General features: G+C 37.0%; 1 protein-coding gene across 1 annotated transcript; it reads right to left on the bottom strand.

Moving 5' to 3' along the window:
* Positions 1-668: 668 nt before the first annotated feature.
* Positions 669-25,386, bottom strand: LOC129569506 (GTP-binding protein Di-Ras2). The gene is made up of 6 exons (XM_055448360.1): positions 23,039-25,386; positions 21,669-21,760; positions 9,565-9,877; positions 9,333-9,376; positions 8,716-8,876; positions 669-2,835 (listed from the first exon to the last, which is right to left on the bottom strand). The coding sequence occupies exons 1-6, from the start codon at positions 23,082-23,084 to the stop codon at positions 2,823-2,825; spliced, it is 669 nt and encodes a 222-aa protein (XP_055304335.1). The 5' UTR covers positions 23,085-25,386; the 3' UTR covers positions 669-2,822.
* Between the last annotated feature and the right edge of the window lie 864 nt (positions 25,387-26,250).

Genomic DNA, 26,250 nt, shown 5'->3' on the forward strand with positions numbered 1-26,250 from the left:
AAGTGCAAAACAAGTAAAAGACGAAGAAGAAGGAGAAGGAGAGGAAGGAGCCGAATAGGAAAATTCCGTTGTTTCATAGTTTTTTTTATGTTCTGTTGTTTTTTTTGTTCAAAGTCGTATCGACCACTTTATTTTCACTCATTACAATTATCAATAAGATATTAGTAATAATGATGTATATATGAATAGATTTGTCTGATTTTTATTTTTACTGTTTGTGTTCTCTGCGTGTGTGTGTGTGTGTGTGTGTTTGCTCTTCTTTTGCTGCGCGCCGTTCATTTCATACACATTGACTTGATTATTCTTGATGTACGATGTTTAGTAATAGAAGAGCTATAGTTTATTAATAAATATATGTTAGTTTGTAGCGCTGAATTTGCGTAACTCTATTTGATCGCATGCTTTTAGTTTGTTTGTTTTTTTTTATTCAACTTGTATTTCAGTTGTTTCTTTGCATGTAAATTCAAAGTGAATGTTAAAAAATCTATAAAAAGGAATGTAATTATACTTTTATTCATTTGTTTTTGAATATTGTGTTCTGAAACGAAATGCAGTGACGATTTATTTGTTCGTGTTGCTGCGTGTTTCATTCATAGATTTGATTTTTGCGTGATTTTTTTTTTAACAAAAAGTTATACTCAATTGAAATTGAAATGAGAAAGGGAAAGTTTTTTGTTAATTGATTGGTCGTTTAATTAGATTTTTTTGGTTTCACCAACGAAAAGAATACAATACGTTAAGATCTAAAAACCTATTTGTTTAGCTAACTAAATCAACTAGTTTGAATTGGATTTAAAAAAAATTACTTGTTGAAATAAGAGCGTATTTTTCGCTGTTGCTAATTTTCACCGAAGCATATTGATCGGCTGAGGAAAAGCAATAGTCAATCGGAGGCGCGAATGAGCCCTTGATCACTATTCTACGGAAAATTTTTGCATTGGCTTTTTTTTCTGTAGACAACATAAGGAGAGTTCAATAGCGAATTTGATTCGCCGTCGTCACTCGCCCATAACATCAATTTATTCACCACAGTTTATTTTACTTGTATTTTTTTTGTGTCCTATTGATAAAGCTTTTTACTTTTTTTTCAGTATGTGTGAAATGAATATTTATTCTCCGAACAATATTCGATGGTTGTGGAAGGAAATATATATATAACTAACAGCATGTAAATGCCTATACTTCCTTTACAAAACGGAATCTCTAAATATTACGAGACAAAAAAAAAACAACCATCGACCGCAACAGTCATCTACATTCTATTCATAAAAATTGTATATGTTTTCCTCTTATTTTTTTTTGTTAGTTTCATCCACATTAGCATACGTTTGTGGTTTTTGTTTTGTTCTTTTTTTCTGGTAGTTCATTGATAACAAACATAATAAATATAATCCCTCATTTATTTTTCAGCTGATTCCATTTGTGTTTTATTTGCCCATTGCGTTCTTTTTTTCGTGTGTGTGTAAATCAATGTCGTTTTTTGCTGTCATCATTTTTGGTTTTTGAATTCGTTGTATCCACTAATATAAGTTTAAATTTTAATGCAACTTTATTTTTCATCTAAAACTAGATAATATATTCATATTTTGGTTTGAAATCGAAATGAACAACGATCGATTGCGTATGGAGTCTTTTTTTTCTTCTAAATTACTAATTTACTAGTCAATAATTAGCGTAAACACCACCATCAGAGCAAATCAAAAAGAAAAGATTTTTTTTTGTTTCTGTATTTGGCTATTTCCATTGGCAAACGATCCGTGTTCATTTCGGATAACTACTAATCAGATAAAAATAGATAATAATAATAATTTTTAATTGTATAATTCATTTGTTTAGGGGTAGAAGGGAAAATACTCACTATTCTCCATTTCGTCTAACACCCATTTGTCTATTCTACTCTAAAATCATCATTTAGCATTATTACATTGTATTTTTAGCTCTGCATCAAGTCGTTTTATTTCCAACTTTTTCTTTTCTCTTCTCTGAAACTGTCTTTTGTGTAAGTATAATAATTATAATTCAGCGTGAGGCTAAAAGGGTGAGAAATTGTCTGTTGTGGAGAAAAGTGGTGCAAATCTTAAATTCTCTTACATTTTTTTTGACGATGATAGCAGAATCATTGTGATGACTCCACAATAAATGTCCCTGCGAATAATACATTTTTTGTCGTTATTTCTTGTTCAGCTGTGTGTTGTTGCCTAATAAATTGAAGCGAGCAATTTATATTCTGGGGTGTAATTGCGCTAATTCGCAGATATGAACGAAAATTAAATGTACTAATTGAATAATTAAACTTAATGCGGCGTCAGGCTTGTGCCGACATGTACGCGTTAAACACGCTACCGCTCACAAGCACGACCTTACACCGGCAATAAATGTAGTCATAAGAAAAAGGAGACATGGTTTTTTTTATCTCCGCTCTCAATTTTGGGTCCTATCATTGTTTTCACACCAGAAATTTGATTTCTTTTTTCATCCATCCATCCATATGGCTCTAAATCAATATTTCTGATTCGATTATTTTATTGATTCGGTTTTTTGTTCTTCATCGTTTTCACTATGTTCTATTGAACCATGTGTATACGATATAATTCATGATAACATTCATATGTCATTTTTGTGTGTCTTTTCCATTAACAATCACAGTTTATTCTAAAACAAAACATTGTTATTTACATTGTAGAAAAACAAAAAAACGCAGACCTTTCAACCAAATAAATATGCTTTCTCACTATTGTTCCTCTATTTTTTTTCTCGCTTATCGAAAATGTAATGGTCTTCTTACGCTCTTCTCGCAATGGAAATTTGCTTGATGAGCCACTTTAGCCGCCTGACCTAAATCGATAAACCGATGGAAGTGAGCACGCAATTCTCGTGTATGTTTATCTCTGTGGCGGTATCAATCGAATAAAATGGCTTTTGATGTTGAAATGAAAAATTTTACGGAACAAAAAGAGGAAAGGTATGGTGCCCAAAAATACACGTATCTCTTGTATACAAATGTCTATGCTTAATTAACATGAGCCGTCCATTTTTGCTCAGGTCCGGCAAAAAACAATGAAAGCAAATTCATTCACTTCTCTAATTGATTTCTCTTTATTTTTGGCGATGCACTCAAATTCATTTTTTTTTTTTGGTATAACGTGTAAAAGCTTGGAATTTCGTGCATTTTATGAATGTCTGATAAAATTTATTGATTTTTTTCTTCTTTTTTATTTCTTTTATTTTCAGCTTTGCAAAATTTGCCAATATAAAAAAATATATTTTAGTTGTTTATTTTTCTTTTCATTTTCAATCTCTTTGTTTTTAAATCTATGAATATATAACTTTTTTTTCAATCGCTGTAAGAATAACTCAATTGTTGACTCGTATGTTGTTTTTTTCTGTTAAATTTTGGTGCGAAATAGAATGCTTCAATCAAAAAATATCTATTTATTTTGTTAGTCCCTACAAGCTAAATGACAAAAAAAGGGTTTCAAATGTAACACATTTTTTCTGTTTTTCTTCTTCTTTTTTTTCAGTTATCCCTTATGTACCAATATGTGAAACATCACTTAATCAAATGTCTAATTTGGCATATGAGAAGTATGTGTGTGTGCAAATGTGTCACCGAACTCGGAGCAACAGCTGAATCCTCATTGCTAATATAAATGTTGCGTAACATATGTTCCAAAACATTTATGTAATGGATTCCATAGAAGACGGAAAAAAATAACTGGGATCTGGGAATTTCCCCGAAATCCAATTGCAAACCAGTGACTGGTAAAAATGACGATAGACGCTCGACGTAATTCGATGGCGCTCTCTATCTATATAGGTTGTAGCGCTAAGGGAAAAAGTTGAAATCAAATGTCAGAAGTGATAGAAACGACCGCATTTGAGTTGTGTGCGTGTGTTAAAGTTCAGTTCGGCCCACGCAATTCATGCATGTAAACGAGCACGCGTCCAAATGTACCAGCAGCAATTTTGGTTTCGACGATCGTTTCTTAGGAATTAAGGTTGGCCAAACATTTTCGTTCGATCCCAGCAGCACTGTGTGTCTGGCTAAAACTCAAGACAAATTGTATTACCTTGCTCTGTTTCTCTATCACTCTCTCTTTCTCTCGCACTGTGTGATAGCTCTCTATCTTTGTGTTTCGACGCTTACGGCAATGCAACGAATTGCAAGCAAAAAGCCATTGATTATTCCAACAAACAAATGAACAATTATGTAATTGCATGATACAGTTCTCTGAAATGCCAATTAAACTCGGAGAAATATGTGTCTGGTTACACTGAATCATCTGGCTGTATTTTGTCTGGGGGATTTTTATTTTTCACAATTTACCGGAAACTCAATTCATATTGCAGTGGCTTTTGAATTTTACCGTCCCGTAAATTAGTTTTCAAACGGAAATAAAGTTATGAACAATGGAAACAAAGTGGAAATTTCTGTTTGGACGTGATACGCTCGCATCCATTTTCCGCTTCAGCGCATTGAAATATTGCCATGGTGCCGTTGTCGTTATTTTTCTTCATCATTTTTTTTCTCTTCTCATTCTTTTTCAAATGGTATGCCACATTCGACGTTTTCAAGCAAAAATGATGAGCAATTTTCCGATTCATTTCGTACGCTGGAACTTGAAGATGCGGAATTTTCCTGGAACTTTTGAGTATTATTATTGTTTTTCTCTCTTTTATTTTCATTCCATTTAAGTAGAAAACATTTTTTTTCTGCTCATAGTCAGAGAGAGAGAGAGAGAGAGAGAGAGAAAGAGGATCAGAAGTGTACACGATTTCATAGTTGTAAATGAGTTTTGCAAGTGAAAAGTGCACTTCACAAACTTGGATTATTTATTTATGAACGGAACTTTTCCATATATTGTTGATTTCAAGCTCGAAAGACAACGAGAAATGAGTATTTTTATATCAGGCCAAGAACTTCGACCGATGCCGGTAGTGCCGCCCTTTCTGTTGCTGCTGCTCGCATAAATTACGACCGAACAAGACGAGAACAAGAAGTATAAATGAAATTTTCTCGCATCTAATTGAACCACTTATCTCGATGGAAATTAATCTAATATGTTTTTACAGCTGGCTCGTATTCAAATAGTAATTTCACAATGTTTACACTGGCAGCTAACGAGTTTCCACATTTTTGATCTATATCTCGCATGATTCTAGTTCGGGTTGAAGCATGGAACACAGACAGAATGAGTTAAGTTATCATTATTGCAATCATATTCTTTGCAATTCAAAGGCATTCACTGCACACTCAAGAGCCACCAGGAAAAAGGAGCCGAAATTCGCTGTGGGAATTGCTGTTTTCTAATTTACTTATTTAAAACTCGGCCACTGAAAATAAGCGAATTTCAGTTATGTAACATTTGTCCAGTTACTATGCACAAATGATATTATTGTGAACCGAGCGCGACGCTGATTCTGTGTCTCGGTGAATGGATTCAACCATCTCGCTTCAAAACAAATGTCGACTATGCATCTTCAGCACACTGGCTCATTTAATTCAATCCGATCCGATTGGACTGAACGTTTTTGCCAACCGTAATTCAGTCGTCATGCGATTTCCACAGTAAATTGAAAGTTCTTTTTTCATCTTCGCTCCAAATGGGATCTGATAAGAAAGAAGTCACCGAAGTGGAAGGAGATGGAGGGTGTAAGAAAAAGAGCTAAGAGCCGAGAGCCATAGAAGTGAAGAGTGAGAGACAGAAAGAATCTTAAATCTCTTTGTCGATGCGAATTGAGTGTGGTATTTGTACGAGTTACGCAGCTAGAGAGTATAATGCTTATTGAAATGGTTTATGGAATCTCGCGTGAGCGAGAAATCGTTCAATAAACAAGAAATTAAAGACTCAACCGAGCTAATCATATGTCAATAAATTACGACGATGTTATCAGAACGGAAACGCCTCCACGCTAAACCATTTAAATGGTAAAAGCTGCTTTTGCTTGAATGCGAGCGTGAGCACATATGAAAATACGTACAACATCAGCCAGCGATAAACCAGAAGCCATCAAATTGTACAGGCGGGCGGAGTAAGAGAGTATAATTCATACTCCTACTCCTACTCCTACTCCTACTCCCATACCAACGGAAAATGAGTATGTCTCAACATACTCTCATACTCATAGATACTCTTGTATATACTCTTTGATTTTGAGTATGTCTCGACCTACTCATTTTTTACCCAAAGAGTAACTCTACACCTACTCTTTTTCCTACTCTTTTTCATACTCATTTGAGTATGTCTCGACTTACTCATTTTTTTTTGCGAAAGAGTAACTCTACACTTAGTCACTCGTTTTCCCTCCCTCAGAAAAATATATAAAGGATATATAACTTTTTCTGAGGAGAAAAAAAATTGGAAATGAGTATGTCGAGACATGCTCAAATGAGTAGGAAAAAGAGTATGAAAAAGAGTAGGAAAAAGAGTAGGTGTAGAGTTACTCTTTGGGTAAAAAATGAGAAGGTCGAGACATACTCAAAATCAAAGAGTATATACTCTGAGTATATACTCTCATACTCAAAGAGTATCTATGAGTATGAGAGTATGTCGAGACATACTCATTTTCAAAATGAGTAAGTATGAGAGTATATACTCGCGAATTCGCCCACCTGTATCAAATTGGAGATTGCATGAACGCATTTATGTTGTTTTGTCGTGGCTTCCATACTTTTTTTTGTCCCTCCATTCGTCACTACACAACATCGCACTCGATTCACTTCGAATGTGTCGTGGGTGCATCAGCATCGTTGGAGGATGTGAATTGTGTATGAATGTGCATCGGTTTCTGCAGAAAAAAATATGCTAATGATTGCAGAATTTGCATTTGCATGTGGGAAACATGACATTTTCAATGTAAATTGGGTCATAAGTCTCCCGTTTGTTCGCATCGTCCCAGGCCCCAAGCACGGTGAAGCTTTCCAGCTGGGAATTTGGCCGTTTGTTTGGTTTATTACACCAAACACTGAGAAACTAATCCCGTTACAGTTTTGCAAATGAAATAATGCGCTTGCAAACAGCAGGTAAGGTGTAATCGTTCAAATTGGCCAAGTAAATAATGCTCTGCAACGAACGAGCGGGCACATACACACACAACATCGTTATCATGCTCTGATTAACTGTATTTCAGATTCATGATGCACATTGTATGTGCGGCAACAATGCTTTCTCTGTTTATTTAGAAAAAAAAAAGGAAAACTCCGCGAGATATTTTGCCGTGTTTTTTACACTGAATCTAAAAATATAATGGTCGATTTCTTGCACTTAGCACATGCTGTGATAAGTCTGTATGTTTGGCACAGATTTCGTCAGCATCGAACGAATAATACGAAAACTCGGAAGAAGAACGAAGAATACGAGAGATAGAAAGAGGGAAAAATTAAATCACATTTATTTCCGATGAAATGTTTGTTGCCAATCCGGTGCTGCCACACACAAATTTCGTTCAATTTTTGATGTGAACCAAGTGTATCGCAACGAATGAATGGCAAGAACAAGCATTGCAATCTCAACAAACAACAATACAATAAAGCACACAGCACATAAAACCAATGTGCAATATAAAACAAACGTGCATTCAACATGTTTTCCACATCATTCCAAAACCAAATACCATATTGACCGTATGACGCAGAGGGCAATTCTGTGGGATATAGCAAACATGTTGGCATTTTATTTATTCATTTTTTGTTTTGTTTACATAGTATAACTTGTATAAGTTTTATGTTAATACGTGCGTATTTAATGCTTTTTCGCAATGCTGCGAAGAACAAAAGGTAGAGTAGCAGAATGGAGAGTGAGAGGGAGAGAATCGAGAAAAAGTTATGACGAAGAAGAAGGGAAAAAAATGATGTGTAGTAACAAGAACATTTTTCCAATGCAAAAATAGATAACAGCAATTTAAATGCAGTATGACATAAAAAGCTTTTTCTCACTATCCTGCTTTCAGTTCAATCCACATCGACATCTTCGCCGTTGTTGTCATCGCATTCTGTTCTTTCGTCAATTCTTCATCGTTTTTTTCTTACTCAACAACTCTTGGAACATTCTCATTTCATTTTCTTCGATTTTCTTGGGGGTAATTCCTCTTCTTCTTCTTCTGTCGCATTGTATTTTCCACCAATTTTCATTTCTCGTATGCTTTCACTTTTCACAGTTGGGCTTTTTAACTCAAGTGGTTACTCTGTTGTAATCTTCTTAAACGCTTGACGCTGCCTGTCTGTCCCTTCTGTGCTATGTTCACTCATGCTCTCAAGTACACACGCACGCACTTACTCAACCACATTCAACTCAGCCATTCTAAGCATCTTATCCCTCTCTTTCCAACTATGGTTCAGTGCTATTGTTTTTACTCAGCTATTGTAAATGTGTTTGTGTCATTCTGAATATTCTAATGGTTCATAAATAATTTGCGAGTAGAAGACAGCAAACAGTTGCTGTACAAAAATGTGTACAACTCCTTATGATTTCTATTCGGTTTTCTTTGTGTGTTTGTGTGTGGCCCGTAATTTTTTGTTGTTTACATTAATATTTCCATTCTTTTTGTGTTTTTTTGTTTATTCATTCGTTGAAGTTTCTTTCTATATACCAAGTTGTATGTGACAGATGATGATGAAGAAGTAGAGTCGAGTTCGTTTTTTTTTTATTTTCACTTGCTCTATGTCAGTGTTTTGCTTAATGGATTTGGTCTTAAAATCATTTCGAAAGCGCTTACATTACGTGACATTTTTCTTTGATATTAGCACTTGAACCCTCGCCACTGTCTTGTGATGCACCACCATTTGCCAGATCCTTCTTCTTTGGTTTGGATTTTTTGTTCTTTTTCCCGTCCAATTGCAGTGATACAGTGCGCGTTTTTTCCATATTCAGCAATTCCTGTGTACCACAAATGAAAGTGATAAAAAGACAAAGAGAAAATATGTCAAAGATGAAGAAAAATTGAGAAATTTTCTCATACTAAGCTATAGCTGCGAATAAATTAAATCGCGTAGACGAACGCAACGGCAAAGTGAAATGAAAGAGAGAGTAGAAAATTGAAAATCTTTAAAGTGAATCGCACGACAGCATAATTGCTGCGACCCACAAAAGGCAGAATTAGAAGAAGAAGACGTGAGAAATTGGCCACTTTATTGATAGCACATTTAATGGGTTTTAATGAAAAGAAAGAGAAAAAAGCACGCATCGAAAGAGATTAAGAAAACTGCTGGAAGGAATGCTGAGATTTTCGTTCGTTTTCACACGCGCGCGTTCGTCACCCCATGTCAAAAAAGGCGACAGACTACACTTTCGAAATATTTTTAGATGCCTAGACATTCTCTTTTTCCAACTTACTTGAAATAGTTCAGTCACCCGAATATTCTCTTTGGCTGAGCATTCTGTACGCCACGCGTATGTGTGTGTGGTTGTGTTGATGTGTGCAGTAGCAAGAAGTAAACAATTAATATAAATGATTAATAAAACATTGTTTCAACTTTTTCTTTTCAGCTTCTTTTTTGTTATTATTATTATTTCGCATTTAATAAATATGAAACGTATAAATATAAATATAAATTAGATGACGCACCCATAAATGAAACACCCCATGAAGCAGCCTCGGCTTTGCCTTCCAATTCGGTGACCTCACGCAATGCAGCACTCTCGTCACACTTGTTGCCAACCAACATGACCGGAATTTGTGATATCTCCTGTCCTTTTAATTCCTTGATCAACGCCCAAATCGCTCGCAACTCTTCGAGGCTCTGTTTCGAGCACACCGAATACACCAGAATGAATGCATGACCTTTTGTTATCGATAACCGTTGCATCGCTGGAAACTGATGGCTACCCGTTGTATCTGTGATTTGTAAGGTGCAGATGTTCTTATTGCAACTAATGACCTGTCAGAAGAAAAAGAAGAAAAAGAAAAATGAAATGAATTATTAGTTGACAGTTCGGCCATTTTGGTGCTGCTACCGTCGCACGCCATCACCCAAACAGCACTTGATGTGCGCCGTCTATACATTTGGATTCTCATTTATTACAAGTTGTGACAGGTTGAGCACAATAAATTTTGCACCATTGATGATGTGAGCACGTGCCAATGTCGATAACGTATCGACTCTGCGTGTAACTTTAATGTGCTTAATCGGTTATAAATTATTGGTACTATTACCGATTAAATCGAGATTCAGCGAGCAACAAAAAAGCGAGAGAACGAATGAAAGCGCAAAGCAATTTGCTACGGAACGAAATTACATTGGGAAAAGCCGAAAATTGAAGGCAATAACACACAATTTTTTTTTCTCTTTTTCGTTGCTATCGTCGACGCATATTTTTCTGATATTCCATTTTTCATTGTCATAAACCATCGCTTTAGTGTACTTAAGAGTTCAATATTTTCGGCAACAACAACAAAAAACAATCAAAACTCGAGAAAAACTTTTCGAAATTTTCTTCACATTTCATTTTAACAGCCTTCGTCGGCAACAAAAGAGCTTGTTCCTCATACTCCTGTTCGGTCGCCATGCCCAATCGGACTGTGTCTTTGACGTGGTTCTAGGTGATATATACACACAGTGTACGTATCAACTCTCAGTTGCACAACTTACAAGTGAATAATTCGAACATATTTCTGCTCTGAAGTCATCGCGATGAATTCTATCGTTTTGTGCGACATTCTCCACTCATAGAAGTGAGAAAATTTTTTTTCGTGCTGGTGCACATTGTTCTTTTTTTTCGTTTTCGATGTTTTATTTCCATTTTTGTTAATTTTATTTGTACTATGCCATGCTACCATTATTGTTTGTGGTATTTCGGCACACCGATGGATTGGATCACATTTGTCAGCAAATAAACAATCAATATCTGGATTTTGGCATCGATGCAGGCAAAACAGGCCTCAAATTAAGGCGTAATTGGCTCATATTTGAGGACTGGTTTTTTGTTCATGTGATGCTTTGAACGAACATTAAATCGTTTGCTCAATTGATTTACTAGTTCCATTTTTCAATGCTTCAGTGGGTTCTGTTTAGCCAAAAGAAAGAAAACGGTTAACAAGCTATAATCGGGGTGTTTGCTCTCGTTTTTATGCCGAAAAATATTATGGTCTGGTTATGGTTGAGCAGAGAGAGAGGGGGGTATGGAGTGAGATCAATGAATTAGTCTCATCAATGCACCGCCTTCAACAAATCAATGTGGTTGGCATTTCCTTTTGAGCATATTTTCAAAGAACTTTCTCTTTCGCTCTCTCTCTATTCCTTTTTCTCTCTTTCTTTCCCTCTCATCGCATTCTAATGATTTGATGAGCTGCTTTTTTGTTGAGCCCACTCAACGCAAATTGGCTCCTTTCAAATATATCATGATAATTGAACGGTGCTGCTTTTCTTTTCCGTGGAAAACCATTTGGTATGTGCATGGCAACGTACCCGACGAGAAATTTGCGGTGAAATAGGTGTACGTCGACTATCCGTCGCATATCCGTTTTTGAGTGCGGATACTCGCAATGCGAATAGGTATCCACAATAAAAGTTGCCGCAAAATGTTATCGCTGAATACCCTGCGACTATTCGCGCTGCGATAAATGTGAAGTTGTAACTGAATCGAGTGTGATATTTCGACTTGAAACTTCGTACAACCAACGTGAAGTTGGCTGCGTTCGACGGACTTTTTCGTATTGCGACTATACGTAGAATAGTCGCAATGCGATATTCCGCAAATTTCTCGTCGGGGTATTACAAGACCTTCTACCGATTTATACATTATACTTTAATAATTGAATCTACGAATTTAATCAAAAAAACATACTCAGCATTCATGATCCCCATTTGAATATAAGATTTTCTGCGAATAATTAAATTGCTCGTTTCGATTGGCAGAGGACAAAAAAAAACAGAATTGAAAGAAAGGTAAAAAGGAAAAGTCTGCAGAGAGAGCTTTAGCAAATTGGAAGTCTGCATACAAAAATACAAGTCGATGCCAATTTTCAGAATAAACCGTTTCGAATAATTGCAATGTTTGGCATGCCTTTTTCCACGAATTCCATATGCCAATAGAATAAGCATTAATAATTAGAGAGTCTCTGTTGAATGAAATCGTGATGCAATTAGAGAGCGGCGGTGAACAGACTTTGGTATTTTTGACATTAGAAGTCATCAAAATATGCAGATATACCGTGAAATTAGTTAGCACCCATGTTTTGGAATACATTGGAGCTCGCGCTCGAACGTTGCAAGAGATAGAGAGAGGAAGAGAGATAACGGTGCCGGGCAAATGTGTTGCGGGTGGAATGGTTTTGCTTTTATAACTGAGCCTTATTGCGATTATTAATGCTAATAATAATGAATATATAGTAGTCGAAGCATTGGAAAATTCTAACGTAATAGACTCTCATTATGCGTACGTTTCCCTTGACTTCAGCAAGAATAGAAGAAACAGAGGAGAGAAGAAAAAAAAACGAAAAACTCGAATCGAAAGTACAAAAAATGGAAATGTATTTAATGAAACGCAATCAAATCGAAGTGTTTCATGGAAAACCCAGAGCATTACCGTTAATGTTCTGCACACACATCCACTCGTCAAGAGTGACGAGACAAGCATTTCTCTCGATTATACACATATATATTTTCGTTGTTTGTATAACGGGCGGCTAAAAATATGCATATATATATATACGTATATTTGCAAAACTCACAGTAAAATTTACAGCGATTCGTTAAAAATAAGAGGATTTCATTTGATATTCGTTGAAAATGGAAATCCGTAATGGAAAATCGCACCGAAACTGATACAAATCGTTTGTTTATTTATTCACATCGCTTGCACGCTCAACCACCTATCCTACCTCACGCTCTTCTTCTTTCTTGCTATCGCGCCTTCGCTGTTCGTTCTTTCGCCTGCACATTCACTTGCTCTAGTGTCGTGCTCTGATGTGTTGTCTCTTGATGCTGGAATCATTATGGTGCTCCAAGGTTTCTTTGCTGACTTAATATATGCTATTTTTTTCTCATATACTGATTACGTTTTGTATGCTGTTTACACGGGAAAATGCTCGAATATTCATGCAAATCGATATCATATTCTCAAGTTTGTTATCAAACATCGTTAACTTATAAATTTTATCAAATGTTCGCGATGAGTTTTGAAGTTTTTCCATTTCCCCGCTGTAATCAATGATCCCGAATTGATCGAAATTGAATATATGGAACTTGGAAATATACGATTGTTTCCCCCCCCCCCCCCCCTCCCCCCCCCCCCCCCCCATTGGCTCCCCCCTTGTTCTTTCGAAAAGAAGGAAAATTTATCCATCTGGAGCGCGGCAGCGGCGAAAAAAATACATGCCGCTAAAAAGATATTTGACGACTAATCCAAAGTGGCTTCAATCATCATTTCTCACTTCGTGTGAAAATGGAAAATGTCGTAAAATCTCATCTCGTTTATTGTCATGAAATACCTCCATCAATTGGAATATATACCGAAACGCAAAACATTTTATGTGCTATTCTGTTCAGTTCAGTGCTGCCGTGCACTGTAGACAGTTCACTTTTAAAACATAACACATCGGTTACAACGTCGATTTTCCACCGTTTATATATATTTTATGGCAATTGCTGTGGTTCATTGCCGTATTCCACTATGGCATACGAATTTGACGTCGTTTGAATGATTTAAGAGCGTGAGCCGTGTACAGTATGCTCTCACTTTTATGATTGACTAACAATATCGGTAAAAGTTCATAGGTCAGCCATAGGTAAAATGAAACTCTAGTGTGCCATAGATTCTATTAAAAATTGAATAACACAGTGGATAAATTCTTGATGTGTGTGTGGTATGCTTTGGACAAATTCCCAGGCACTTTCACCGTTATCGGCCTACAGCTAATGGTGGTGTATGTGTATGTATGTGTGTCAGTGTTTTTCTGTTTATCTTTGGCATTTCATCATGAATCTCAATAATTTAACCATAAGTACACATAAATCTAAATATAAAGCACACAGTTGAGCGCGGATTTTGTCGCTCACATTATTCTCGACGTAGTAGAGAGGGAGAGAAAAGAATTTTCGGTCATTTTATTTGCGTAAAAATTGTAGAAGTAAGAGCTATAACGGAAATTAAATGAAGTCGCGCGAGCAAGCAAGCGACCAAGCGATGGAAAACGGTAAGAAGATGCCGTTAAAAGTAAACAATGCCGAAGAAGATGAGCTTGATATCTTGTAGCCTGTTCCGTGTCACATGGTTTTGTTTTGTGGCGGGGGGAGGCACGCACCGCGCTCTTTTTCTGCAGTTTACATTTTTGCGTCTCACAGGCCTTAAAACCATACTTGATTGATGGAGCTATGATGTGTATAAAAGATAAACGATGACATATCCGTGGAATTTTGCCCCAGAATAATTTTCGCCGAGAAAAATGAAAAACAGAGGGATACGCCCGCTATAAGTCCATTTTCATAACGATGCCAAAAGTTTTTGGCTAATGAACTTTGTTCAGGTGCCTGCAACCCCTTCGCGTGGCACGTGGGTGGTCGTCGGTAGCCGTTTCATTTAACAGAGTCTCAATATCAAAATGGATATATTTAACTAGTGGCATGTAACGTACACAGTACACACGCACACCCAAATGCCAAAAGTTCAAATCATTATTCTGTTTGTCTGACTTTTGTTTCATTTTCCAAACGCCCACCCACGCGCTCCCACTAAAACAACTCGATGTAATTTTAAATATGATTTATTTTGCTCCGAAGATTTCGATATCTTGTTAGTTTTTACTCCGACGCATTATGTAATGCTCCTTTCCAAATAGCATAATATTTATTTTTCTCTTAGCTGCTCAACATTTTCCGTTTGCATTGAAACGATTCAACATAGTGATATGCTTGGATGTTGAGAGATAATATTGATATTGCCTGGAATGTGCACATATTTTTCCTTTACATTTTTTTACTATCTCTTGCTCTTTTTGTATGTCTCTTTTGGTCTTTTCGTCGTTTGTCTCGATTTCAATGAATGCAAAAAGTTGTTCCAGAAATCATATGTGTTTAGTTTTTTTTTTTTTTTTTTTTTTTTCTCAAAAGAAGCAATAAATGGCTTTTGGCTCAATGGAATTTCGGTTGACTGAAATCAAATACAGGATCTCTGTGATCGTGAGCCACTTCTTTTCAAATCACACAAAATTTATTCAAAATACTGTACATTCACATTCTTTGGTGTGAACGGGGCAACAGTGAAATTTGCAAATTTATGCGAAAATTTGAAGTGAAATGTTAAAGGGTAGAGAAAGTCGGTTGCAAAAATGGCAATCTGTTATTTTATGTTTTCAAATAAATTCTCATCGTACAACGTTGCGCTGTGCGAATGCACACACAACATCCGCACCCGCACATACACATCAGCTTAAATGTCAAGTATGCGGTTTAGTGTTGCTCGAAACGAAAAGCTAAGCCACTTGTTGGCATTTCATTTCGGGCTGACATTTTGATTACCTCTCGTTCACTTCATTTCTAACATTGCTGAATCTGGTCTACTTGTTATTGCAATTTGCAACATCTCGCAACTATATTCCATATTAATGTTGTGAATAGCTTTTGAAATTCACTGTGCGCGCACTCTCCCTCACTCGCTGCTCCTACTCCATCAGCACAACTGTCTCTATCACTCACTGAATACGAATAATAAATTAAAAATGTCATTTATGCAGAGATTTCTTTTCAATTTATTTGCTTGGTTTTTTCGGTGATATTGAGTACGATGAAGTGTGTGTACTGTGCTCGCTGTTGGCATGCAAAAAATGTAAGCACAAACAATAAAGATGCTGATAAAAAAAATTGAACAAAAGAAAGAAAACACATTTACTATGTGAAAAGCTGTGTGATCCATGGTGAATATATGTGCTTTCCGTATTCATGGCATTTGTATTATTCGGATGCCATTGTATGGACAGTGTATCAGATGATTTGGGATGCGTGCAGTTGTGTGTGTGTGTGTTTGTGTGTGGCATCAGCAAAATCACGTTGAAGTTTAAAGTTCACATCGATTGTGAAAGCTGAAGAGAATAAAATGAACGGGCGAACGAGTGAGCTTTTGACATTTTCCATGAATTAATCCATGAGAAATTTATGTATGTTGGCTGCATAACAACAACTCAGAATTAGTTCAAATGGAAAATGGCTTGTGTTAGTCGCATACACGGTTTGCTACTGGTTTGATTTTGTTGTTCCATTTACTGCTGCTTTCACTCTATCCATTCATTTCAGCCCGTTTCATTTTGCCATACACTTCAATCTACGGTTTTTTGCTACAAGTTTTGCCTTTTTCATACTTTTTTTCCATTTCCAATTTGGTACGTTGCATGCTGTTGCGGCTGCTGTTGCCGTTCCGGTTTGCATTGCATAATTTACAGTCATTGCTTAGAATCAGATGTTTGATTTTCTGCTTTGTTCATGCGGACGATTTTCCAAATCGTTTCAATTGATTTTCGTACATATGTATAACAAACAATAATGTTTTCAGTCGTCTTGTTTTAGTGTAATTAATGGGGTTTGCCGTTATTTAACCCAAAAATTCGCATTCTTGGCCCAAACCGACGAGACGGTTCCATATTTTCGACTGACGAGTCTACTACTACCCGAATATGCAAAATGACTGCATTAATTGTGAGCTTCAGTTTAAAATGAACAGCAAGGAACATATATACATATATTCAAGACACCTACTAATATTTCAACTGTCTACTTAAGCCCAACACACCCTGGAGAGTGGTTAAACGTGGGACGAAAATTGTTGGTTGAAAGTGAAACGAGCAGTCGCGTGCAAACGAGCGTGTATGAGTGATGGAGCAAGGATCGAGAGTGTACGAGAATGACTGTTATTTCATTCGCATCACCGTAATTCGGTGTGCGTCCGCAAATTCGAGACGAAAGCCAAACAACAATCTGTTGAATTCGGTTCTTAATGAGGGATTATTGTTTCAGAAATCAGCTCGTTGAAATCTTATTTTAATTAATTCGTCGTGTGTATATATTACAATAATCCAGTGTGTGGGAGTGTAGCTCAACGACATACAAGTTGACGGAAGTGAGAAAAGCGCACATACCATACACTAGATGAAAGCACACTCAGAGGAAAAAAAACGTTCAGATTGTGTAGAAAGAGAGCGAGAAAGCTTTGTGTTTCAAGCACTTCAAGCGGTACTTTTCGGTGAGTTCGTCGAAGGCCAGAGCTGAACAAAAGAATGCACACCAACAATGGCCATACAATGACATGAATTAAAAAACAAATCTTAGTCACTCTCTCATTAACAAAATCGCATTCAGGAATAGTCGTTAAATACGATGAATTTCCGCAAATTTTGAGAAGGGATTTTCGTACCGAATAAAACTATGTACTTTTCGTCTCAGCCTGTCAACATCGCTCGTTTGCTGGTGTCATCGAATTAAGTCAAACTAGTAGAAAATCCATCGATGCGCTCTCGCTTCGGATCCCGAATGCGTGTTATAATTTCGTTTCATTCAGTTCAGTAATTCAATTAATGAACTGCTGCTTTTGTGTTCGAACACCATTGGCTATGTTCAATGTACAATGTACATACACCGGAGCTGTCAACTTTGTTGCCAGCTTAGTTGCTCGACTGAACGCACCAAATAACAGGAAGTGCCCAAATAAAAGTTCACTTGCTTTTTATACTGTGAACCAAGGAGTAAAATAAGCGGTATTTTTGCCCATTTTGGGCAATCCAAAATTTGGTTTTGAAATGGTCCAAAATTTGGTTTAAGAACCCAAATCATAATCATTTTCAATTCTTAACGATTTAAATAAAAAATATCGTGCTGCGTGTATTTTTTGCTTGCTTTACGTACAAATGACAAAAGTCAACCTTCCGTTGCATTATTGTTCGGAAATAAATCGAATGAATCGGGAAATAACCGTACTGATGGCCTCGTTACTCCATTTTAACGTCGTTCAAAGATTTTTCATCTGATATTTGATACGTGCAATCATAGTTCACGATAAAAATATTTTTCTTCAAATTTTTTTTTGGGCAGTTCTCAATTTTTTCTCATTTTACGCTCTGCTGTGTACGGACGGGAAGTGTTCATCGTTCGTTGTGTGCGAGTGCTTGCTTTTTTTCATTTTTCTTTTTCGCAGATAGAGTGTGATTCAAATATATATTGTGTATATTGGCAATTGTCGCTTCGTATCGTGGCATATCGCGAATGGCGTCTTTGTGCGACATCCATCGTGCTGCGTTCCATCGACAAAAATAAAGCAATTAAGATGATATTAAATAATTAATTTTGTTTTACGTTCATGCTGGCAATGATGGGATGCCATCCATAGACTTAATGTTTCAGGAACGAGGAACCTCTTCCCCTCTTCAGTTTCAGGTGCATGTCTATGCCTGTCGATGTATAAGTGTGACTTTTTTTTGCTGTTGTTTGGATAAAAAATCGTTCTTATTTTAGTTTTCTCCCCACTCTCTCACTCACTCTCGCCCCAAAAATGTCGGTTATTAACGACTGAGTTATAGACGGGCATGTTCATTATGGGTAAAACATTAGAGTCGGCGCGCGAATGTGATCCTTAAATAACACAGAAAAGGACCATGTGTTATTGTTGTATGGCGTACGTGTATTCAGATGAAAATTTGAATTTATGGCATCGCATCGAAAACTTCGTGTGAAAGCTTTCCGAATGATTTATGTTTTGAAATTAACGGTAAGTGTAGGTTGAAGATGCGTAAATTGTAATCAACCTACGAGTGGTGTAGAAAAGTGAACATCAACAGTAGAAGTAGTAGTAGCAACAGTAGCAGCGGCAAAAATAACAGCGTGGTAGTAAATGGTGGCGGCAGCGGCGGCGGCGAAGTTGGGGGTGAAAGGATCAGTATATACAGGGTGATTCATAATTCCATGCTAATCTCTCTACGACAGATTCCTTGCCTCATGAAGAGTAAAAATGTGTATGGAAACTTTTTCGAATTCGGCCTCTATACCAAAGATTTGGCCGCCGGCGCATTTTTGGCCGCGCCCCCGTGCTTCTACGCCAAAAGCCATTGTGAGCCCATTTTTGGACATAAATGCATGATTTTTGGCTCATTGGAAATATATTGAGGCCCAATAGATCCCCCAATCCAAAAACGGTGAAAATATTTGACTAAGGGTTTAAAATTAACCCATACCGGAAAGCATGGAAAAATGGTGAAAATAGTGAATTATTTCAAAATAATGCGTTATTAAGGTATCGTTTTTTCATCATAGATTGAAAGATCGTAAAATTTTGGGCCGGTATGCCCATTTTCAGAAACCGATTTTGCCGTTAACCCAAGAAAACTGCGACCTAAAGGTGTCATTAGTACCCATTTTTCGAAGGTCCCCAAATACCGGGGCATAACTCAGAAAATATGGAAGATATCGGTTTACTATCGGCAAAAAAATTGTAGAGGGCGTCGAAAGCAACAACTTTGATATGTTTACTTTATGAATTTCACCTGTAGATGGCGCCCGAAATCAAAATTTCTAATTTAGTAATTTTTACTAAAGTAACGGTATTTTCCGATTCAACACATCAGCCATACTTGTTGCTTTTATCGCCCTCTACAACTCTGATCAAACAAATCGGTTTCTAAAAATGGGCATACCGGCCCAAAATTTTACGATCTTTCAATCTATGATGAAAAAGCGATACCTTAATAACGCATTATTTTGAAATAATTCACTATTTTTACCATTTTTCCATACTTTCCGGTATGGGTTAATTTTAACCCCTTAGTCAAACATTTTCACCGTTTTTGGATTGGAGGATCTAGTGGGCCTCTATATCTTTCCAATGAGCCAAAAATCATGCATTTATGTCCAAAAATGGGCTCACAATGGCTTTTGGCGTAGAGGCACGGGGGCGCGGCCAAAAATGCGCCGGCGGCCAAATCTTTGGTATAGAGGCCGAATTCGGAAAAGTTTCCATACACATTTTTACTCCTCATGAGCCAAGGAATCTGTCGTAGAGAGATTAGCATGGAATTATGAATCACCCTGTATACTACATCGAAAAACGTTGTAACATTTATATTTTATGCGACTAAACCGAGAGAGAATGTGGGCTCAATCACTTCATTCATCGTAGCACTCGTATTTTTGCATCAGTTCAAAATAGATAGAACTGGGACTGAGTTAGGTTCATTGAGTCCGTAGATGGGTATCGGCTGGCATGCCAAATTAAAAAATAATAAACAGAAATGCCGAGTCGAGAGAAGCAAAGATTCCATGTGAAGGAACCCAGTTTGGCCTATGCACTTAACATTGTTGGTCCACATGTGTTGTTGCTAGGAGATACATACCGACCGGTCGGATAACCTGATTCACAATCATCCGCTCGGGTACTGGATTTATGCAAACTGAATCTTTGGGTTAATGTTTTTTTTCTCATTGGATTTATAGTTCATGCGAACAAGTGAATATAAAAAAAACGTCCCCTCTTTACGATAACAAATCTCTTTTTTTTCTCATGCTTTACTGTTTCTTTTTCTTGTGCTACTTTTTTGTGCAGAGAGTAAAACACAATCGTGTGGCCAATATTCATGGAATCGATCAAAAACACATCAAAATACATTGTCGTTTATGTTTTGTTGTTGTCGCATTTAAAATGCCATAAATTTATATAAATAACAGACATTTTCATCTTAAAAATACCACATTTGTAACCCTTCAATCCTATCGACAAGGAGTTATATTGATGTTCAACAAAATGTTCTTGCATCCACCCCCACGCTGTATCAATGTGACGGAAAAGAGAGAGAGAAAGAGGGCGAAACAAGCGTAATATGGTTAACGACAGCGCTGTTCTCGACTGCTTCAATGTCAAATTTATTTTTAATACTCGTGCAATGCGGAGAGAGAGAGAGAGCGAAAACGGTGGAGCGCAAGTGAAAGAGGTAGCGAGTGAGGGCAAACGAGCGACAGTTGCTATTTATAAAACATCTTTGAAAATATAAGTCGCATGCATTGCTGTGCTTTTGCGTGTGAATCGCATGTGTAAAAAAAACGAACAAACAGAACGCTCTTGCATAAACATCAATCCCCCTCGCTGATGTGTCTGGCGACTTTCAATGCTCCACGTCCCTTCATCCGCTCCAATCGAACTATTACTTCCCCCCCCCATTTATTTTCTTCACTTGCGCCTGATTCACATTCTTTTTCTGTTTTAACTCGATCTCGACTAAATCAAATATAGCAACGGCTGCAACCACTTTTGCTTCGGCTTGATTCATTTTTCATGAAGGCCCACCGCTTGCGGATCATATTGTGGTTCACCTACGTCTTTTCACATGGAATCTTTGCTGCTCTCGGCTCGGTATTTCTGTTTATTATTTTTTAATTTGGCATGCCAGCCGATACCCATCTACGGACTCAATGAACCTAACTCAGAAGTTTTTTTTGTCTCCCTCTTCCCCCTTCCTTCTCTCTCGTTCTCGTTGACTATTTTCTACGGTACACGTTGATGACTGTGCGCTTTCAACCGATGGCTATAACGAAAACTTTAAAATACGATGCCAGGAGTCTAGGATAAAAGTTTTTTGTGCTGCGAAAACTTTGCACAATCGTGATATAGACACGCATTTACAGAGTGAGAAAGGAAACCACGGCACATCGATGGAGGAAAAAGAAGGGAAAACAAAGTAGGGACATGCGATAAAAATCTTACCTGACGGTATGTGTCTTCAATCGTTGGTATATAGCTCTCTCGGAATGTTCCTTTTATGAATCGCAGCACCAGCGAACTCTTACCAACTCCACCTGTCCAATTCATCACGCGACCACCGCCGACGATGACAACGATCAATCGAATTGAAAAGAGACGAGAGTGAAAAAAAAATTAAAGCGCAAAGAAGGGCATCAATGTATTTCAGGTTTTTTTTTCTTTTCGAATAAAATTAAAAAAATAATCAATCTAATAGTTCCCTCGTGTTGAATGATATGATGATGATTTTATCGGCAATTTGGCATGTGTGTGTGGCAATGCCGAACATAGCGAAAAATAGCGGCCGTGAAAACTTTGCCCACAATCAAGATTTCGATTCAAAAAGCTCATTTCTTTTTCCCTCGCTTTCTTCGGGAAAATGCGACGACTACACAATGTCAACACATTCCTCCCCCTTGCATATAAACACGCTCGCATACTCGCACACATAACAAATCATGTCAATCACGAAAGCGAGTGTGTGACGTATGAATATTGCAAATAAAAGACTAGTCCGGAGTGTCTAAAAATAAGTTTTGAAAGTCTTTTTCTGTACATTATTCGCTTGCGATTGGTGTAATGGGTATTGTGACGTTTTTGCAGCAATGCTTTTATGTTTCACGGTCCACGATACCACATATACTGTTGTTTCGATTAATCATTACAATTTGCGCGCATAATAATCGTCGAAATCGACTGCCGAACGCACATATTGTGATTGCGCTGTGGACACGAATATTGTGTATATTAAAATATTTATTGTTCTATGAATAATGTAATGGAGAAACGTACATAAGCAATATACCTGTCATTAAATTTGCACAAAATAGAGCGAAATCGTTTAAGGAATAAGCACAGACCGCCGCACATTTCATACAGCATAGAAACAAAATTATAATGTAATAAGCTTTTTATAACGTTGTATTTAGTACCCAATTTCTTTTTGTTGAATCATTTGGCTTGACAATGTGAGTGTGTTGGTGTGGGGAGGATGGTGGTGGTGGTGATCCGTATTTCAATGCTGAATATCACCAGAAAAATACGGTTTTTTCTGGAAAAAGCTCCGAATATGGTATATAAATATCGTATGAGCCACACGCGTTGAAGTAAAATAAATGATTGCGCCATATGAAAAAAAGTCGAGACCCAAAAGAACGGTTGGGTAATTTTTAAACCTCAGCTTTTCATCGATTTCCACATAAATTACTGGTATTTATAACTTTTCCCTTCTGACTGACTTCGTTTGACAATATACCCAGTATATATCAATGGAAAATCAAATTTAAGAGAGCGAGAGATGAATAATAAAATGATATTGGTTATAAGTAGATTACCTGCTCCGAAGACCACAACCCTGTAATCGTTGCTTTGTTCTGGCATTTTGAACTCACTTTCTTTTTCTTTTTATAAATTTATATTTAATCTTTAATTTAATTTTCTAAATTCTAAAAATGGTTTAATGTTCAATAGCCGATGATTGTGTGCTGTTGAGTGAGTTTATTTTAATTTTTTTTTTTCACAGTTGTTTTCACTTTGCATTTGCTGTGTTGATTTGTTTGTATGTCGAACCGAACTAATAGTTATGAATTCATTGTCAACAAGCCATTTAACAGGCAATTATGCGTTATTCGATAATTTCATTTGGGTTAGCACTCAAAATTGCATATATTTTCCAGTGGGTGTGCGTACGCGAGCAAATAAAACGCACAGCCGCACGTTTCGTTTATTGATGTTATTGGTTTTTATTGTGGCCAAAAGTTGTTAAAAGTTATTTTTGGTATATCGATAACGTGCGTTGTTAACTGTACACAACAGTGGGATTTTAATGAATCAGACGGTTGCGAGTGAATGTTCGTTAAAAAGCCGGGATTCCGCCAATATTGCGTCAAGCAACAAGCTTCGATGGAAATTTTAAAACAAATTCCATCAACGTTAAATGACATGCAATGTTTTCAGGGCAAAAGAAATAATAATATGTGTGTATAGGTCAGTACACAGAATAGCAAACAGTAACAATGGCAAAGAACACCAAAAGCGTTGTACGCGCGTCAGTCGGCTGACTATTGTACGTGCATCGAAAATACTTTCATCTCTGAATTGCCTCGAACCCAAAAATGCGTTGGAGATATTGTTAATCGAAACAAAACAGCAAATATGACACAAACGGCTTCTCTCAGGGTATTATACTTCAATGGATTTCGGAGTATGTGTGTGTGTGTGTGTGTGTGGGTTGCGTATCTGTTCGCTACAATCCAGTCTGTGTGCTTTACACACCGTTTCGTGTGTATTTGTTCAGTAAACGTTCGACCGAATAAAACTTATTGGATTTTCCTTGTTTCCGCACTCGTTTTGGCTTAATTTCCCACACACAATTTGTGTGTATTTACGTCTGTTTCGCCACCGATCTACCGACCGTCCGATGCAATGAAGGCGCCCGAAGGTGTTGTCGCTTTTATCAATTTAACAACAAAAATGGATTTTAACAATAACAAAGCACAAATTTCAACAACACATATATTCCAAAGTGGCATCAGGAGCAGCAGCAAAAAAATAGAATGAGCGATGAACGCAAAATTGTTTTTTGCTGATTAAATTGTACTTTCCCGCCTGCAGCCTTTGTTGTGACTTATCCGTTTGCTCTTACTCGCCATGCGTTTATTCTATTTTTTGTATTCACCGCTCTTTCCCATTTGCTCTTTGTATAACTGACAACTCGTCTCAATCAGTTCAACCCGTTTGTTTCTCTCTCTCTCTCTCACTTTAAACTTTTTTGTGTTGGCCTTTGTTGTTTTCTGCAGGGAATTTATTTTATTGTTTTTTTTTATTTCATTACTTCTGTGTCCTTTGGCATGAAATTTTCGTGTTGTACGCTATCATCGACACAATTATTTCGAAATAATATGTTTGGGTTTTGCGTTGCGAGCGCAGTATGTTTTCGTTTGTGGTAGCTGATTTTTTTCTTTCTTCTCCTTCTTCTTCTTCTTCTACTTCTTTTTCTTTGGCTAGGCAGTTGAGATTTTCGAGACACAGGCACTGCACGAAAATATATCTGCCGACTATTTTTTTCTTTTTTCACTTTGTATGTTTATTTATTTAAAATTTTAATCAAAACAACTATGGAAATCACGATGTCTTTCGACCATGTGTCAGGCAACGACACGCAAATATTGTGTGCCGTATTTCGATGTGTATTTTATACATTCGTTTCTAGCGATTGGAATTGGCCATCCACGTCATTGGCATTCAATTTCATTTATTCAGTTAGTTTGTACAGTAATTTTGATTTAATTTTGTTTTTTCGTTCGTTTTGTTGGATATGCATGGGAGCGTGTATGATGACGAAATTGGGCAATATTTGATTCGAAGAGAAAACAAGCGACAATTATCGTATTGTGATTCGTTTGCACTTTCCATGGGCTCTTTTTTTCTTCTTTGCTTGAACACAATTTTTTTTTTACCGTAATCTTAAATTATTGCTTAACCAAACAGGCAAATAAAAATAACACCATTTAACAAGAATAAATTTTCGCCTAACATTTGACGTTTGTTTGAATGATTAAATTTTTCTTCTGTTTCCACTTAGAGACATTGATTTCGTTTGGTCGTTGAATGAAAATCACAAAGTATTCTCCGCGTTTTACACAAAAACACAACTGCATGAATTATTTTATTGATACACAATAATCGAAAGCGACGATGTTGTAGCAACTTTTATAGGGAAAAAGAAAATCCCACATCCATTTTCATTTTCACACAAATGTACGTACGCGTGTATATAGATAAAATTTCTTTTTTTTGTGTGTCGCCCTCTCCTTTTCCATCCACTGGGATGTGCGCGCAATGCATTCGATATCTCTCTCTAGCCGTTGTGTATGCTGTTGCGCGCCTTGTCTAATTTTCTCCCGTTCGCCCATGCCTGCCTGATCTCTGTGTGTATATATATAACGTTTTCAATACGGTTGTGGAGAAATTGAAAACTCATACACCCGCACATCCTTATTCAGCCTCAACACATGCGAACGACATGCAGACGACATTTTCACACCGTGTGTTTTCGTATTTCATCGTGTTATGTTTGTGTGTGTATGTGCATGTTGTTCGTCACACAGGGAAAAAAATTTCATTCAGCTTTTGTGATGACGACACACAACCGCAGCAACAGTGAAAATATGAGCGAAGCAAATGAACAGAAGGGAAGAAAAAAGAAGAGTAGCAACCGTGGATTGCGCAAAAGAAGGGAATTGTGGTGGCACACATGTAGAAATGCCGTACGGAAACGATGAAGTCAAACAGCGGCGACTATAATGCAATGTGTTCTGAAGGGTTCTAAGAAATGACGAAGAATGAGTCTGTTTTTTCCCATCTTATTCATCGTCGTCGTCGTCGTCGTCGTCTTTCGCTTCATTGTGTATGCGTTCATTTGAATATGGAAAATATTAATGAAAACATAGGTTCTTCATTAATCGCCTTGGGAAATTGACAACAAGACTGGGAAAAGCGTGCTATCCAATCTACTATTGTCAACATTATCTTTTCTTCTTCATTT

The sequence above is a fragment of the Sitodiplosis mosellana genome, unplaced genomic scaffold (assembly GCF_009176505.1).
Source record: "Sitodiplosis mosellana isolate CC-2019 unplaced genomic scaffold, AAFC_SMos_1.0 Smas_scaffold_38, whole genome shotgun sequence".
Lineage (NCBI taxonomy): Eukaryota > Metazoa > Arthropoda > Insecta > Diptera > Cecidomyiidae > Sitodiplosis > Sitodiplosis mosellana.